The sequence below is a fragment of the Pieris brassicae genome, chromosome 11 (genome assembly GCF_905147105.1).
Source record: "Pieris brassicae chromosome 11, ilPieBrab1.1, whole genome shotgun sequence".
Lineage (NCBI taxonomy): Eukaryota > Metazoa > Arthropoda > Insecta > Lepidoptera > Pieridae > Pieris > Pieris brassicae.
In genome coordinates, this window is record NC_059675.1 from 9130314 (window position 1) to 9146790 (window position 16477).

The 16477-nt window shown below is 33.5% G+C and overlaps 1 protein-coding gene across 1 annotated transcript in view; it reads left to right on the forward strand.

Moving 5' to 3' along the window:
- Positions 1 to 15086, forward strand: part of LOC123716484 (cell adhesion molecule 4-like) — a 36217-nt gene extending 21131 nt beyond the window's left edge. The window contains 1 exon segment of the mRNA XM_045672248.1: positions 15009 to 15086. Within this exon segment, the coding sequence (XP_045528204.1) occupies positions 15009 to 15086 (78 nt within the window).
- Positions 15087 to 16477: the final 1391 nt, after the last annotated feature.

Below are 16477 nucleotides of genomic sequence, written 5' to 3' on the forward strand. Positions count from 1 at the left end.
GACACTGACTACTTGGCGACGTTGCCTTGTCGACGACGTTTTGACAATCAATAACAATCCAGCGCTTTATACGCATAAAATGAAAAAGGCTTATTTTGTTGCTTATACATTTTTAATATATTAAGTTCTTCTCGCAATTCCAATAAAATGTATTAATTTGTATTTTTACATTTGTTATTTTCTTTACTTTATAGATCGATCGATTAAAAAAAATATTTGTTTACCGAACCGCCACCCATGGACACTCACGTTGCCAGGAGGCTCGCAAGCGCGCTGCGGCCTTTTTAGAATTTGTATGCTCTTATCCTGAAGGACCTGGCAGGTGATTCCACATAGTGGTGGTGCGTGGCAGAAATTGCCTTAAGAAATGCTCAGTTGTGGAACGACGGATGCCAAGCTTGTGATATCCATCGGCACAATTTGTAATTACCACGAGCGTTACGGGTTGTGTATGTGTCTATTTACGTTAAGTGTCTTTGGGAACAGTATTGCTGTCGCTATAGAAAATTATAGAGTAATAGTAAGTAGTAATTATAGAGAGTATGAGTGTTTCTTTCTTCTAGGTTCTGTCAAACGTTACCTCAAATATACCACTTCTGGCAGTTACTGGTCTCCCTGAGCGAGCACGAGCCCATTATCTTCTCCTCCTGTACGCATCGAATGCGAAGGGAAGGAGCGAGATAGAGACCTTGTATGTTTTTGTTTCACATAATCGATTAACAGGTAAGTTCTAATATCTATGTAAGTATTACATCGGAGTCAAGTTCAAAATTCTGCATCTACATACACTGCAAACTTGTTTGAGAACTGTATAAAGAAAAAGCAGATTTACTCGCCAGTAAATCTGGCCTTTTTTTTATATGCCTCGCCTTCTATCTCAATAAGGCGCCCACCTGCTGCTGCCCGCCTGATGTTTATGTGACTTATGCCTAACTCAGGTAAAGCTACACCTCGCTTTGTTAATAACCTCAGCATAAGTAACACCATTTTCCTCAGCTTCCTTTTCTAATGTCACTAGTACTGCTGCTGACCGGGGCACAGTGAGCAATGCCTCTTCTTTGGGACCGCCTCATGTTGCACTATCCTTTTACCTTTTTTCCTCGAAACAACACTAGCCCAAGCCGTAGGTCCCTCCAGTGGGGTCTGTACATTCAACGTTATTATCCAACCAACGTCATATATGAAAAACCTATTCCTTTATTTCCTCCACCGACGATTCTCCTCTCTGATTCCGGCATAATGAGTGGTGTCGCTTTGCGTCTCCTCTGTTTACGTTTCTGAACCTGTTATCTCCCCGGAATGTAGACAAGACTTGTTTCGGGATCCATCACTCATTTTAAAATCTTACATTTTAAACAATTGTGTGATAAATACAAAGAAAACAACAATATTTTCCAAGTAATTCGCCTTCATTAATAAATGACGGTAGTTAACGCCTACCGACATTTTAAACTCATATGTATATGCCTAGTCTAGCCATAAATACTGAAACAAAGTAAAAAAAAATCGATTGCAAATAATATTTAATACATTTACAGTGTATTAGTTAAATACATAAATATAAAACAATTTAAAATATAAAAAGCTTATTCGAAGTGGTCCATTGGCTGCAATACAGTCTTTTATCTTTGAGGCCAGATATCAATAGCAGCACGCACTCTTTCCATGGGAAAATTCTTCACTGCCCATCGTACGGATTGTTATTACTATTAATTAGGGTTAAGAGGAAGCCGTATGTTCTAAAACTGACAATAAATCATAATCCAGTGGATTGAGATCGGGACTAGACGACGGCTAGTCTTCAGCTCTGATGAAGTCTGAAACCTTCGTTTCCAACCAAGACTGCGTAGACCAAGCTTTATGACCCGGTGCCGAGTCTTGCTGGAAGGACTTGGTTATTGAACATGGTGTTGTTAGGGGGCTTGACTACCTTCTCAAGAATGATATCTGGATACACCTGTGACGATGTTTGGATATATTTTTAATAAAGTATGGCTCAGACACTCCTTCATAGCTAATATCCCACCAAACCATCACTGAAGTCGGATAGTGCCCACGTTGCACTCTGTCGACTAATTGGAAAGCTTCCTTAGAGCTTTAAGCATAAATATGGTCATATTGTTTGTTGCTCAGTTGTAAAAAAAATCTCATCCGTAAGCAACATTTTTCTGTGACCTCCCTTTGCGTATCGCTGCAGTAGTTCGTTCGTGTCATGGTTCTAGGCTTTATCTCCCGAGATAAAATCTTTTTCTTTCGGACAGGATACACTCAAATCAACAAAAACAACGATTATACAACTTACAATGATTATATACCTAACAACATCGAAAATGTGTCTTAACACTACATATTATCTTTCTATGTTCGACCAATTATACATAAGCCAAACATTTACAAAAAATATTTGTTGTTCAGTTCATAATACACGATAATATCAAAAAAAAAGTAGTCTGTTTTTCGTAATCGATTCTGAATTTTGAGAAATATCCCAAGAAATTTCCAAATTCCAAAGCGATCGTTCCAGCCATACGGTTGTGACACTATACATTTATCGGACATACAAAAAATATTTGGCAATATATCCCGGCTATAGTAAATATTGCTGAGTATTGCATTGTCTAACCGTAAATGCTGGCTGATTCTACCCGCCACACTCTTGCAGCTATATATTTTCGTGAAAAAAGTTGCGCTTATGAAGTCGCGAGGTGATGTTATTGTTAAGTAAGAAACTAATTTTGAAAATAAATAATTTTGTCTTACATGCTGTTTTGTGCTATATAAAATATAATTATAATTATTAATTAAATATAATTATTTATAAAATATTATTATTAATTTAATTGTGAATTTTAACTTCATTGTATAATTTGCTTAATAATAAGTTTAACACTACATTTAATTCCAATTTTTTTACGTAGTCATACACTTAAACGACGTGCATTTTTACGACTTACTTTAATAACAAATTACCCTAACCTTTTTTTTTATAAATCATAATAAAAGAATTTATTACATTTAAGATAATTTATTTATACCTAGTCTAGCCATAAGTTCTGTTACAAATGAAAATGCATTTTTGATGCAATGAAGTAATGTAATATGTATTATTAAAATGTATAGCTACATATTTATTAAAGTCTCGGCAAAAATATAGAAAAATATATTAAAAATGGCCACCTTTGGCCTTTAATCTGTTTGGCCACGAATCTATGGATTTACGCACATTACGCTCCCAACGGAAATTTCTCCACTGCTTGTGTCGTTTAGAGCAGGCCCTATATTCCAAAACTGACCATAATTTGAAGTTTGATGTCTGGGCTAGATGAGGGTTTAAGCCAGTCTTGGGTTATTCGTGCCTTGTGACCGGGTGTCGAATCCTGCAGGGAAATCGACGATATATTTTTAAAAATTGTATTGCTGAGAGAGAGGATTCACAAGGTGATCCAAGTCTGTATCTTGATACACTTTTGCTGAAGTTTTTACTCCTTTTTCACAAAATAACCACGTTATACCTTTCCGACCACTCATCCTTGAGCAGCGTTAGAACTGTGAGCGTACACACACTTACTTATAATAGTATTCGTTGATCGTGAAAATTTTTTCATGGGTAAAGAGGGTATTTCTGTGCTTTTCGCCTGAGTATCGCGACAGAAGGCGTTTTGATCGATGCCATCCATTTGTTGTAAATATTAATTTAGGCCATGTCCTCTTATATCGACAATAAGCACCAAGATTCAGGTCTTGTTTTACAATACGCGACCGATATTTTTTTTGCTTCCTAATGGGGTTTCAACGAATTCTGGCTTTAACAGCACTAAAAGCACGCGGCCGCCCCGATCTTTTGTAGTCTTAGACCGTCGAAGTGTTGTTGTATCTTGTAAATTGCTCGTCTCCCAGCAGAAAATGATAATTTTAAAATTATAACGTAATTAATTTTTTATTTATTTATTTTAAATCATTTTCCGATCCACTAATATCTGGTAATCCTATGTGTTAGTAAGTATTTGTAACAGTTAGTATGTATCAGGAACCCTCTCCGGTAAAGGCCTCCTCCAAGTCTTGAGATCTTTCTCTATCTCGAGTTATTTGCATCCATTGAGGACCCGAGACTTTTTGGTGTCATCATCCCATCGAGTGTAATGTCTGCCTCTGTACCTTTCGCCTGGTGGGCCTCTCCATGTAGTTACTACTTTCGTCCACCTGTGATCTGTATGGCGTGCTACATGACCCGCCCAATTCCACTTAAGTTTTTTGGCGTGGCTTAGAGCATTAATTGCTTGTCTACCTTTTTAATGTTTAGCATGCTCCTTTCCATGCCTCGTTGACATGTATACATGTTGTTTTTTGTTTTATTTGTAAATTTCCATATTTGTGCATATGTCAGACATGGAATAAGGCACGAGTCCATAACTCTTTTCTTAAGCATTATAGGCATATCACTGTTAAATATTTCTTTACAACTCCAATAGTTATTCCACGTACTTCTTACTCTTACTCTCTATTTCTTGATCATTTCTGTCGCTGCTGAATCCAATTTGTTTACGCACGTATATATAATATGCAACATATTCTAACTCATCATTTCCAATTTTTAAAGTAGATCTTTTGTAGTTGGTCATGGCTTTTGTTTTTGTTATATTCATTTGCAAATCTACTTGTAAGCTAGCCTTGTATAAAATTTCTATCATATTTTTTAGTTGGTTGCTTGTTTCTGATAGCAATACTAAGTCGTCTGCAAATCTTAGATGGTTTAAATATTTGCCATGGATGTACAAGCCTTGTCTCTTCCAGTCTAGTTTACTTATAATCGATTCTAATACTGCAATAAAATTTTTTGGGGAGTGTGGGTCACCTTGCTAGACTCCTCTACGCACTGGAAAGCTTGGTCCTATGGATTCTAGCTTGACTCTACTAGTGCTGTTTTCGTATATATGTTTTAGTACAGTTAATATTTGACCTCTACATTCTGTGCTTTTAGTGTTTCCCATATACTTTCGAGAGATAAAGTATCAAAGGCTTTTTGGTAGTCTATAAATGCAATGTAGAGGGGTCTTTGTTGCTCTTGATATTTTTCTATTACTAGCTCTAATGTATGAATGTGGTCAACAGTAGAAAAGTTTTTCAGAAAACCAGCTTGTTCCTTAGGTTGGTGCTGCTCTAAGGTTGCACTTAACCTGTGGTTTATTATGGTAGAGAAGATTTTATATAAACTTGGTAATTGCCTATATGTTTTAGGTTACTGTATATTTTAGCTGAGTTATATCTTTGGTTTGTGTTGCTATTTCTTCTCTAATATGATTTAAAAATTCCTTCATATCATTTCCATTTTGTTTGTATTCGTAGGCTCCTATTGTTATTATTATTTTAATTAGGAATATTGTAAAAACAAAGAGGAAGAAAAAAAAATATAAATATCCCCTTTGAGCATATTTGAACACCGAATTCGGAGAGAAGACAAGACTGTATGTCCTTCGAAGTCACGGGTTATTAGAAATTGTGGTTGAAAGTAATGTTCATATCACGTCGTAAGTTAAAGCTGACTCACAGTTGTTTACTGTATACACTTTGTTCACGAATAATTATTTCAACAAATTGATTTAATTTCCTTAACGTTCTCAACGTCTTCGATTAAATATTCAGCAATAAATGTTATTCGTTTAACTTCTTTACCCTTTTAGTTGGTAAAAACTTGCTTGAAAATAATAGACGAAGCGATGTGAATATGTTAAAAATCCGTGTATTTACGATCTGAATTTATGCTTTAACACTTCCACTGCTTTGTTACGAACTTTTATCTCACTTTTCCTACTTTAAAATCAGATTGGATTGATATCTATATTTTTAAAACATAAACAAACACGACACGATATGCGCACCGCGCCTACCCGAGTTCCTTAATTTTACTATAATATGTAATCAATAAGTGTAAGCCAAACAGAAGTTTCTAAGATATATCACAAAATTTGTTTGTTTAACATGAAATTACCGAAATGTATATTATACTTTTTATTCTAACAAAAAAAGCTTTATAGAAAAAGAAATATAAATTCTTTATTGGTAACTTAGGATGCTGTGTAAGCATGGATACCAAGTTTAGGTTTACTATGGAACCATAATTGTTTTAGATAACTTAACGTCAGTGATATTTTTTTTACAGAGTCACCCACTCCGCAGTCACTGCCGTCAATGCTAGGGTTCTTTGTCGCACTTGGGGGTTTGTTAACTGCCTCAATATGTGCAGTGCTTGCGGCAGCTTACCGCCGGAATAGGACTTATAATAATCGACCCACCAAGTGAGTTATAGTAAAAGATGCTGTAATGATAATATTGTAAGTTTTTGCGCGAGTACTTTACATAATACATGATTTACATAAATTTGTAAGCGCCATTTAAATGTATTATATAATTCGGAATTAGGAGTGCTTTATCTAAATTGTATAAAAATTCGCCTTTTCTATTTTTTTATCAGAATAATTTGAGTACATTTTATGTAAATAGTCATTGTTGGTTTTGATAATTTTTTACTTTTATTTTAACTAACAAATTACGTCACAATTGTAAGGAAGTATTTCGAATACAGTTATTATACTCAACAACGACTTCAGTAAATGTCATTTTATACATATTTTTGTTTTGTCATTGTTATATATTTTGATAATTTTATAGTAATACCGTGGACTCGTCAGAACATGATGACACGTACACATCCTCTCAAAAGATCGACTATAGCCGTCAGTTCGCACTAGAACTTGGCCTCCACGACAATCCAGACAATCCAGACCACGGCAATGGTAAGTAATTGAACACTTTAAGTTTACCAGACCTATCTCGCTTTAAACTTATTACAACATTCCACGTTTCATCGAAGTTGGATTTATGAATTTATTCCTCGATTGACTGCAAGAACCTTGCTTCGTTTAATTATATAAAATTACAGTGATGCCATATTAATATTACAATTCAGGAGACAACATAGAAGAGATGGAAATGTTTGCTGTGAGCGACGTTCTGAGAATTCGTGGCAATCGAGACTCTAATGACGTACCTAGCAACAATGTGAGTAAACAATTCTTTAAAAGTCTTTTAGTGATAAATAATTATTAATAGGTATATTAATAACGTCAGTAACGCCTTGTTTTACATGATGCGATAAACGAACTTTTAATGGTTCGTTTACATCACAGTTATATGGGGCAACAATTTTTTATATTTTTTAGACATAATTCCTAGATTTGAGTACAAATAATGATTATTTACTCCAGTATATGGTTTTTCCATTTTTAGCGCTAAAGAAGATTTTTTTTGCTGCAAAATACGAATACAAATTAATTAACGATATAAATGGTTTCCAGACTATGTTCGTAGTAGACTGTGATGTAACACCTCGTAGCGCGGACATCGTAGCAAGGCATGGACCTAATGTACACGACTGTATATTTTCCGGCCAATAAGTTGGCCTGGGTAATGACCCAGGCCAGGGTATATAATGATATACACAGAAGTCGGTTTTAGTTTTCACACCATTAATGTACATGTACGGGAACCCACCTCGAAGAAGCTTGCCAAGTTACATGTTCGATGCTAGTACTACATTTATATGATAAATAAACTTAAATTAGATAAATACAATGTGACCAATTTATTCATCACTGTGCCAAATCGCCGTGCCAGTTCTACAAGAAAATAGTTAAAATTGAAATGTATAAGTATTATGTAACGTACATTAGAATTAAGATGAATTAAAAAGAGAGAATTTCTGATTAAAAACCACAAAAATGTTATATTATATTTTAATAGAAATTATTAATTTAAATTATGAAAAGATTATAATAATATAATAATGGGAAGAATCATATAAAAAATAAAAGTTATCGTTGCTATTATTCATAATAACTAATATGGCCATAAATACTGTTACATAATTATTTTTTAACTTTTTAATTATTTTGAAACATCGCGCACGCCTTCTGTCTCGATACGCAAAGTGTATCAAGATACAGTCTTAGATCATCTTGTGAATCCTCACTCTCAGCAATAAACTTTTTAAAAATATCCCGTGAATTTTCCAGCAGGATTCTGCACCCGGTCACAAGGCACGAATTACTCAAGCCTGGCTTGAAACCAACGTTTCGGGCTTTATAAGAGGTGAAGACTGGCCCTCATCTAGCCCAGATATCAAACCTCAAGACTCTAAATTATGTTCGGTTTTAGAGGACAGGGCCAGCTCTAAACGACACAGTGACATTGAGTCTTTTAAAAATATTTGGTTCAAGCAGTGGCGAAATCTCCCTTGGAAGCGTAATGTGCGTAAATCCATAGATTTCTGGCCAAACAGATTAAAGGCCTGTATAAAAGCCAAAGGTGGACATTTCGAATAGAATACTTTTTTAAAATTTATTGCTGAGACTGATAAATCTAGGAATAAATTTTAATAATAGGTACATGTTACATTACTTCATTAAAAAATGCATTTTCATTTGCAACAGAACTTATGGCTGGACTAGGTATATATAAATTATCGAAAATACAATAAATTGTTCTATTATGACTTATAAAAAAAAGTTTAGGGTTAATTGTTATTAAAGTAAGTCGAAAAAGTACAGGTTTCGTTTAAGTGTATGATGACGTAAAAATATTTGTAATGAAATTGTATACTTATTAAAAGGTTATACTTATTATCAAGACATAATTGTTAATTAATGAAAAGACTGCAAAATTAAACAATGAAGTTAAAATTGACAATTTAAGTAATTATTAAATTATTATATTTAATGACATAGCACAAAACAGCATGAAAGACAAAATTATTTATTGTCTAGATTGGTTTATTAACAATAACTTGAATTAGGCACCACGATTAGCCCAACTTTTTTTCAGAAATGTAAAACAAGGTACTAAAATTAGCAAAGAGCAGGTGAGTTGATCCTTTGAGTCCATTCGTCAATAATCCGTTAAAAAGCTTGACGCGGTATCGCGCGATCGAATACGATGGCTTTCACCAGCATTGCAGGCCATGCTGGCTGCGCCAGCGGAATAGTAGTGAAATTCCAAATACATATCAATTTTTGAATGTGGCAGGATATAACTTTGCTTAACACTTAAATAAAATAATAAGTAGCATGACCTCAATCAAAGTGAATGACTTCAAACTACGAAATCAATTGTATTGTATCCAAAAGTTTTTTGGTCACTTACATTTATGCGCTACATATATACTGACTCAAACCGTGACATAACACTTTTAAGGCTCCTAGGCGGTCTATTTTTCACGAAAATGTATAGATGCAAGAGTGTGGTTGGTAGCATCAGCCAGCATTTCCGGTTAGACAATACTCGGCTATATTTCTAGTATGGCCGGGTTATATTGCCAAATATTTTTTGTATGTCCGATAAATGTTTAGTATCCCAGTCGTATGGCCGGAACAATCGCTTTGCAATCGATACGCCAATACGCCAATATTTCTCTTAAGTGTTCGTCTCTTTTTCATGCATCAAGTTTGCCACGATTCGTTCGAGTAGCGCTATATTCGTATGTGTTTGTTTTGGTTATAAGTACCAGCCAAGCCATGTAAAGTGTAAACACCGTGTAAAGACAATAATGTACTGGACAATACTGTAAAGCCATATACTAATATTGAAATATTGCCGATATATAGATTTTTCAGCCATGTGCTTGTTGTGTGCAAATGTTTTATGTATTTTCGCGATAGAGTCGGCAATGACGTAACCCGTGTAGAGGACCCTTTACACAAGTAACTGAATACACAGAGCACCTTTAGAACATTTGGTTGTGGTAAAATTCAGAATCGATTACGAAAAATAGATCACTTCGATATTAGTGTGTATAGAATAAAATAAACAACAAATATTTTTTGTAAATGTTTGGCGTATGTTTATTTGGTCGAATATAGAAAGATAATTTGTAGTGTTAAGATACATTTTCGATGTTGTAAGTTATATAATCGTTGTTTTTTGTTAATGAGAGTGTATTCTGTTGTTTTAAGAAATATACTAAGTATTACTGTTATTATATACTTTAATACGCGCAAATGCAGAAACCGTTTTTGAGACAATGTTTATAGTTAATGTTACCATTAGTAAGTAAGCTTTTTAATCCATCCCTGCAAACAGCTTTACCTCACTACTATTATTTATTTTTCTGTAAATGTGTCCTCTGAACTAAGTACAATGACAATAATGATAAAATATAGGAATAGTCAAAGTCGGATTAAGTGTTGATGGCCCCCAGGCTCTCAGCGCTCATGTGAAATCTCTGGGCGGATCCATAGAAGGGAAGAACGTTATGGTATTCAGGTATTTTTGCAGAAAAGCTGAAATTCTTATATCTATTATATACGTCTTATTGACAAAATGTTGGATGTGTTATGAATACAGCCCTATTTATGAGATAGATATAGATTATATGTGATGGAGAGTAATAAAAAAAAACCCACTGTGTACGCATCCTTAAAAAATAATTTAATTTATATGTGTAGTATAAATTGTAGCCTTAGCGCATGTCAGTGTCACCCCATAACTAAGCTGTGCGTTGTTCTTCGAACAACAGAGATTACAAAGTTTATAATTATACTAGTACTTTAATTAGTATAATTTTAGTTATTATAATGTTAACATTGAGTTACGTCTATCTTGTAGTCAACCTTTTTGACGAGAATATGCAAAGGTAGTGGAAATCACTTTAGGATGTAAAATTTATAGCTGACATTTTTCTGACGTAAGTTTATCTGTCGAGAGCTTACTTAAATCTAAAGCAACGTACTGGACGTACGTAGCAACGTACGTCTATCATATTGAAGAAGATACGCAAGCATCTTTTTATAAATAAACATACGAAATTCACAAAATTTTAAAGTTATGTAAAAATAAATGTCTCATAAAATGTATCTAGTTTTAACATTGAATGGTAGGTACTAATGATGTAGTAGTCCAATAAAACTATGTAATGATGATGATTGTGAATGGTTTTGTAATAAAAGACAAATATCCAAGAATGTATTTAATTTGACATCTTAAACTATTAAAGTATAGAAATGTCCTTTATTGGAATCGATTTAACGCCTTCAGCCTAAGGACGCAATTAAACCAACGAAGCAACGAATTATTTGAACAAAGGTAATACAATAAAATTATAGAATATAATAATATACAGTATTTACAAACATACAAAGTAATAATTTTAAAAATTAAATAAACAGAAAACCAAAATAAGTTTAAAACATTTGCTCCTCTTCGTCTCTTGGTTGTAAGAAAAATGAATTAGGATTGGATGGTTTATTTATATTTTTACTAACTTTTCCTCAGATGTGTTTTTGGGACAGTCCTTTCCGCAATGTTATGTTTTCTCTCGGCCTACATCCTCTGTCTTCTTTGCCGATGAGTAGGCATATCTACCTATTTGATGACGTGGAATAAGTGATACTTGTATCTTATGTTCCATAATAAACATATTTTATTTTAGTGAAAATTTTGAAATATAACCTATATAACTTGGGCTAATATTCCTGAGCCATCCAATTCGCAATTTCAAATACTTTGATGGAACTACTAACGCCATCTAACGGGCAGTAGCTGTACTAGCCTTATTGCTTCGAAACTAACATGTACTGTCGCCATCTACTGGGAAGTAGCTATACTACCTTAATTTTGAGTTATTGATCATTCTACCGAATTAATCCGCGCACTAAGTTTCCAAAGGTGAATATGGAGGGCACTACTAGTAGGATAAATACGAAATAATGAATATTACAAACATTGATTTAAAGAAAAAGTGAAATATTAAAATTTCATATTTTTACAACAAAATGGAGCAGTTATTGGCGACACACAAGCTTGATGAACAGAAAACATTTTTTAGAAGAAAAATTCACTATTCTAGAAGAAAATCATAAAAATGGCAAATTAAGGGTACAGAACAAATAATATACTATGTATTACGAAAAACAGGCAAGGCAACGTTATCTGGTGTTTTTTGGTCTGCAAGAAATCGAGAAATCCTATTCCAGTGTAGAAAACAGACCTAGAACCCATCAGAAGAATAGGAAAAGGGCTGAAAAACCACCTATAGTTGTTACATTAGTTCCACTAATTACCACTTGGTAGAAAAATAAGTATACTCAACAAAGGAACTTTAAAAGATACACCATATTATTTGGAGAAGGACTATCCCCAATCAATTCTCCAAATAAGGAAAGAGCTACAATAGAGTAAGTAAGAGCCGAAATAATAAACTTTGATATTAAAAATACACCAATAAATACTAACAACAAAAAGAAATCTCTCAATTTCGCCGGAAAATGACAACTAACAATTACGCAGAACAGAGACCCTATGCAAGCAAGCAAAAGAATGCTTACACACACACAAAGGAAAGATCTTCAAGTTGTTCCGTTGTTATATTTTGTTGTTGTATTTATATAATAACCTACAATGTTGGAACACTTCATATGAAGAAAAATATCGGAAATAGAGAAAGCGCTAGGAGGCATAAAATACAATACAATCGAAAGTCCGGCGCCTCGGAAACACAATAGATGAATATTAAAAATTCATTCTCTGCTTTACTGGACCGACGTCGGGCCTATGTGGGTTTTATAACAAAATAAAGAAGACAAGCCTTGGAGGAGGCCTTTACCGTAGAGCGTTCCTGATATAATTAAGATTAGTTACAGATTATAGTTAGATTAAACCTAAAACAACTTGAATTTGTGTGTTTAGCTTTTAAATATAACTTGTCGTTAAACTTAACCCATTTTATATACGTAACCATTTTATCAAATTCTCGTGACGTTTTAGATATAAGCCTCATATATTATTTGATATAAGGAACTATGGAAAGAACCTTTAAAAAAAATGTTTTTACTTAGCATACATATTAAAATAAAAAATGTCAATTATGTAGAAACAATTTTTTGTTATATTTAAATAAACTTTATTTAATGAGATAATGCGTTATAATAAAACTTTCAATGTATTAAATACTTTTTTTTACCGTTAGTGTCGTAATCGGAACAAACGTAGAATGAGGCGAAAGATTAAATTTTTAAAAAGATTTTTATCTGGTTACGCTAAAGAAGTATAACTTCTAACGCATGTACATAGCTTTTCAGGGTACCCTAAGCGGTAAATTAATGAAGCATTGAAGGTTCAGGATCTAACGGAGAAAAGATAACGGAACCAGAACACCCAATTACCACGTACCTTGGACTGTTAATTTTTTGACAAGTTGTGAAATAATTTATTTGATTTATTATAAAATCTCCCATGGGGTCTAAGTGTGTGGTAGAAAGCTGCGTCTATTCCATTGAACATTTTGTCATGCAACTTTAGTACTATATGTACGTTTCTAACACCTTTGGATTTTATTTTAATATTTGAAATACTAAGTCTATCCCTCCATTTTATTTATGTTTCATTTTACATTTTCACATCCCAGGCTATAAAGAAAATTTTGATTTACTGACTGATGTTCCCTTTTCGGTGCTGGTATAAGTGGCACTGCCAGTATGACTTCAGCTACTACATCTATAGCCACAGACTACGTGGAAAAGGCTATCTCAGGGTTCACCGAGGCAGCAATAGAGGGTACCGGAACGACTAAAAGCGACCGCACCACATTACCAGATAACGATAATATGCATGCGGTCATCGTGGATACCGCTAGTACTCCAGAGAAGAGCACTACTCCTACAGAAGGTAGAATTATACATCTTATAAAGTTCGTATACCTGCAACATAAAACTAGCCTACATTTTATTGCACTTTTAAAATGTTTGTTTAACTAAATAGGAGGTATCCTAATAAAAATACTATTATTGAACTATAAATAGATAATATTTTGTTTCTGGTTGTGAAGCTATTTCATTTAATTGCTTATTGTGTATCAGCGCGGGTATTTATAGCTATTTAACCATTAGCTACCGTCTACTAGCAACTGTCAGTACTGATACGACATTATACTTTATAGAATAGTTAAATTAATTGTAACATAACATTATTTCTTCAGAGAACACGCATACAAGCAATCAGTTTACACCGACAGTAACGCGACACACAGAGCCATCGCACACAACGGAGGAAGAGATCCAGACTATGAAGGTCACACGCACACGTATATATGAAGTGGTATCTGGAAGCTACCCTGGATATTATGGCCACGAGCCTGAAATGAGAACCAAATGGTACCATCCTAAATCGACTGATAACATAGTGGTACCACCAGAATGTGAATTCTTCGCAACTATTGTTGGTAAGTTATACATGAGAAGTGTTTTTAAAAATATTTCCCTACAAGAATTATGTCGTTTTATTTTTGACCTCCGAAAAGTAGGCTATCACTCGAGAAAAAAAATTGCAACTAAACGACGTATGAATTTCATAAGAACATTTAATTGTTCTTCTACATTTTGCTTAAATACAATTCAAGGGATAGGGATTATAAGTTTTAATGTATATTGCAGTTACATTACTTTGGTGGTTTAGTATTTAGATAGATTTTAATAAAATAATCATAATCTCAAATGGGAAGAAACAAAACGCCCTTATAATAGTTGTAGCTTGATGTGCATCGGAAAATTTTGTTTATATTTCCAGGTAACGTTGCGTCGGTGCTTCTAGCAATAATTTTTATAGTGATACTAGTGATGAAGCTGATGATCAAGTTGGACCATTCGTATAACGGAAGACAAGAGTTATCAGCAGAATGCTAGCGCCGCACAGCTTGCGAATCAGGTATATAAATGGGTATATTTAAAAAAAAAATGAAACCACTGCAATAATATATTAACTTCGCTGCAATATATGTCGTTTATTGAAATGTTGTCGCGATGTTAGTCTTTGCAATATTTCGCTCTATCCAGCAGATAAATAATGTATTTGAAAGTTGATATACATATTTCGAATACTTTGTCATATAATTTAAATTTTATCATAAAAGTGTTATGATTTTATGAAATTACTAAAATTATCTTTATTTAATGTAACTTTTTCAGGCTCATTCAAGTTATCAAACCGGTTCAAAGGTACAGATAGGTGGCGCTGTTCGAAACTTGCAGCCATTGCCTCTCTAGCCAGTTAAGGGAGATGGTATCGAAGAATGGTAAGCTTAATACACTGCACAGTGCATTAGTTAATGTAACGAATACATTTATAGACAGCAGAGTTATTCTTTTACGTAATTTAGATTTCAAGAAACTCGAATTCTCGATAACTCGAACGAATAGTCATCATTAAATAAAAACTCCAACAATATGTTTTACATTTTAATAATTCAAGAGCTCAATTAATAACTGTTGCTTATAAATGAACTAAACGTGTACTTCGCCATGCTAAGGCTATTCAAGAGGTCATTCATACGTAGGTCAGTTTCTCAGATACCTTGGTTTAAAAAAAGGACTAAGTAGAACATTTAAACATAATTTCACTCCTGGCATCTTCAAATATGATCGCCCGACTTCGCTCGTCAGATTCGTGTGTCCATACGGATTGTATGGAACGGACATATCAGATAGTTAATTGTATATACCATAGTCAATATAACCGTAGTCGCTTTTTAGCTGGATGTATTTTGTCTTTTTTTGTGAAATAAATGTTTTATAAAATCGTTTGATCAGATTTTCGTTCGTAATATCCGCAAATAGAGACATCTTTGTAAAGTATGAATGGCATATACAGTTAGCGTTGCGTAAGTTTACTGTGAACTATCGACTGATTCGCAAGTGTTAGTGTAAATGATGTTAATGTTAGTCATTCGTGCGGTTGAACTTAAGCCAGATAGTTTCATACAATATGGAATTGCTTTTTACTCAATGGAGTCTTGTATTGTAGGACATGTTTGCAAATTGGTTATGTAATTTAATTATAGAATCCATTTTTGTACAGTTTTCCTACTAAATAAATCACCAGCCAAGCTTTTTACTTTGGCTTTGACAAATTCCGGTTTTTGTTTCTGAGTTTACCTTTACCATATAAAAATAAGATAATATCGTTAATATTAGAGCTGCAAATAGTGAAAATAAAGCATATCGTTAACCTGAAGACTACGGTAATATTACGATCTTAAGACGACACATAATTATGTGTAAGACAATAAGATGTAATAGTGGATTATTGAAATTTGTCGTAAGTCACTGGAACGCTAAAGGTTGAACTTCTGATGGAAAATATACGGTGATCCTTTTTAATAAAATATCGCAATGATAATAATTTATATTTGATCATATAAGCGACTATAATCAGAGTTGTTGATTAAACTGTATTTAATGGTGGATTAAAAACTATTATTATATTTAATGAAAGCTCGATTTAAAACTGCTAATGAACGACTCTTATTCAATAATTAAGACGCATATTATGCTTATATTTATTGAAATTGTTTCAAAATGCCAATTGGAAATGTTTCATACACATAGAAAACACTTTTACTAATCTTTTAAATTTATTTCTCATTTTTATTTTTACA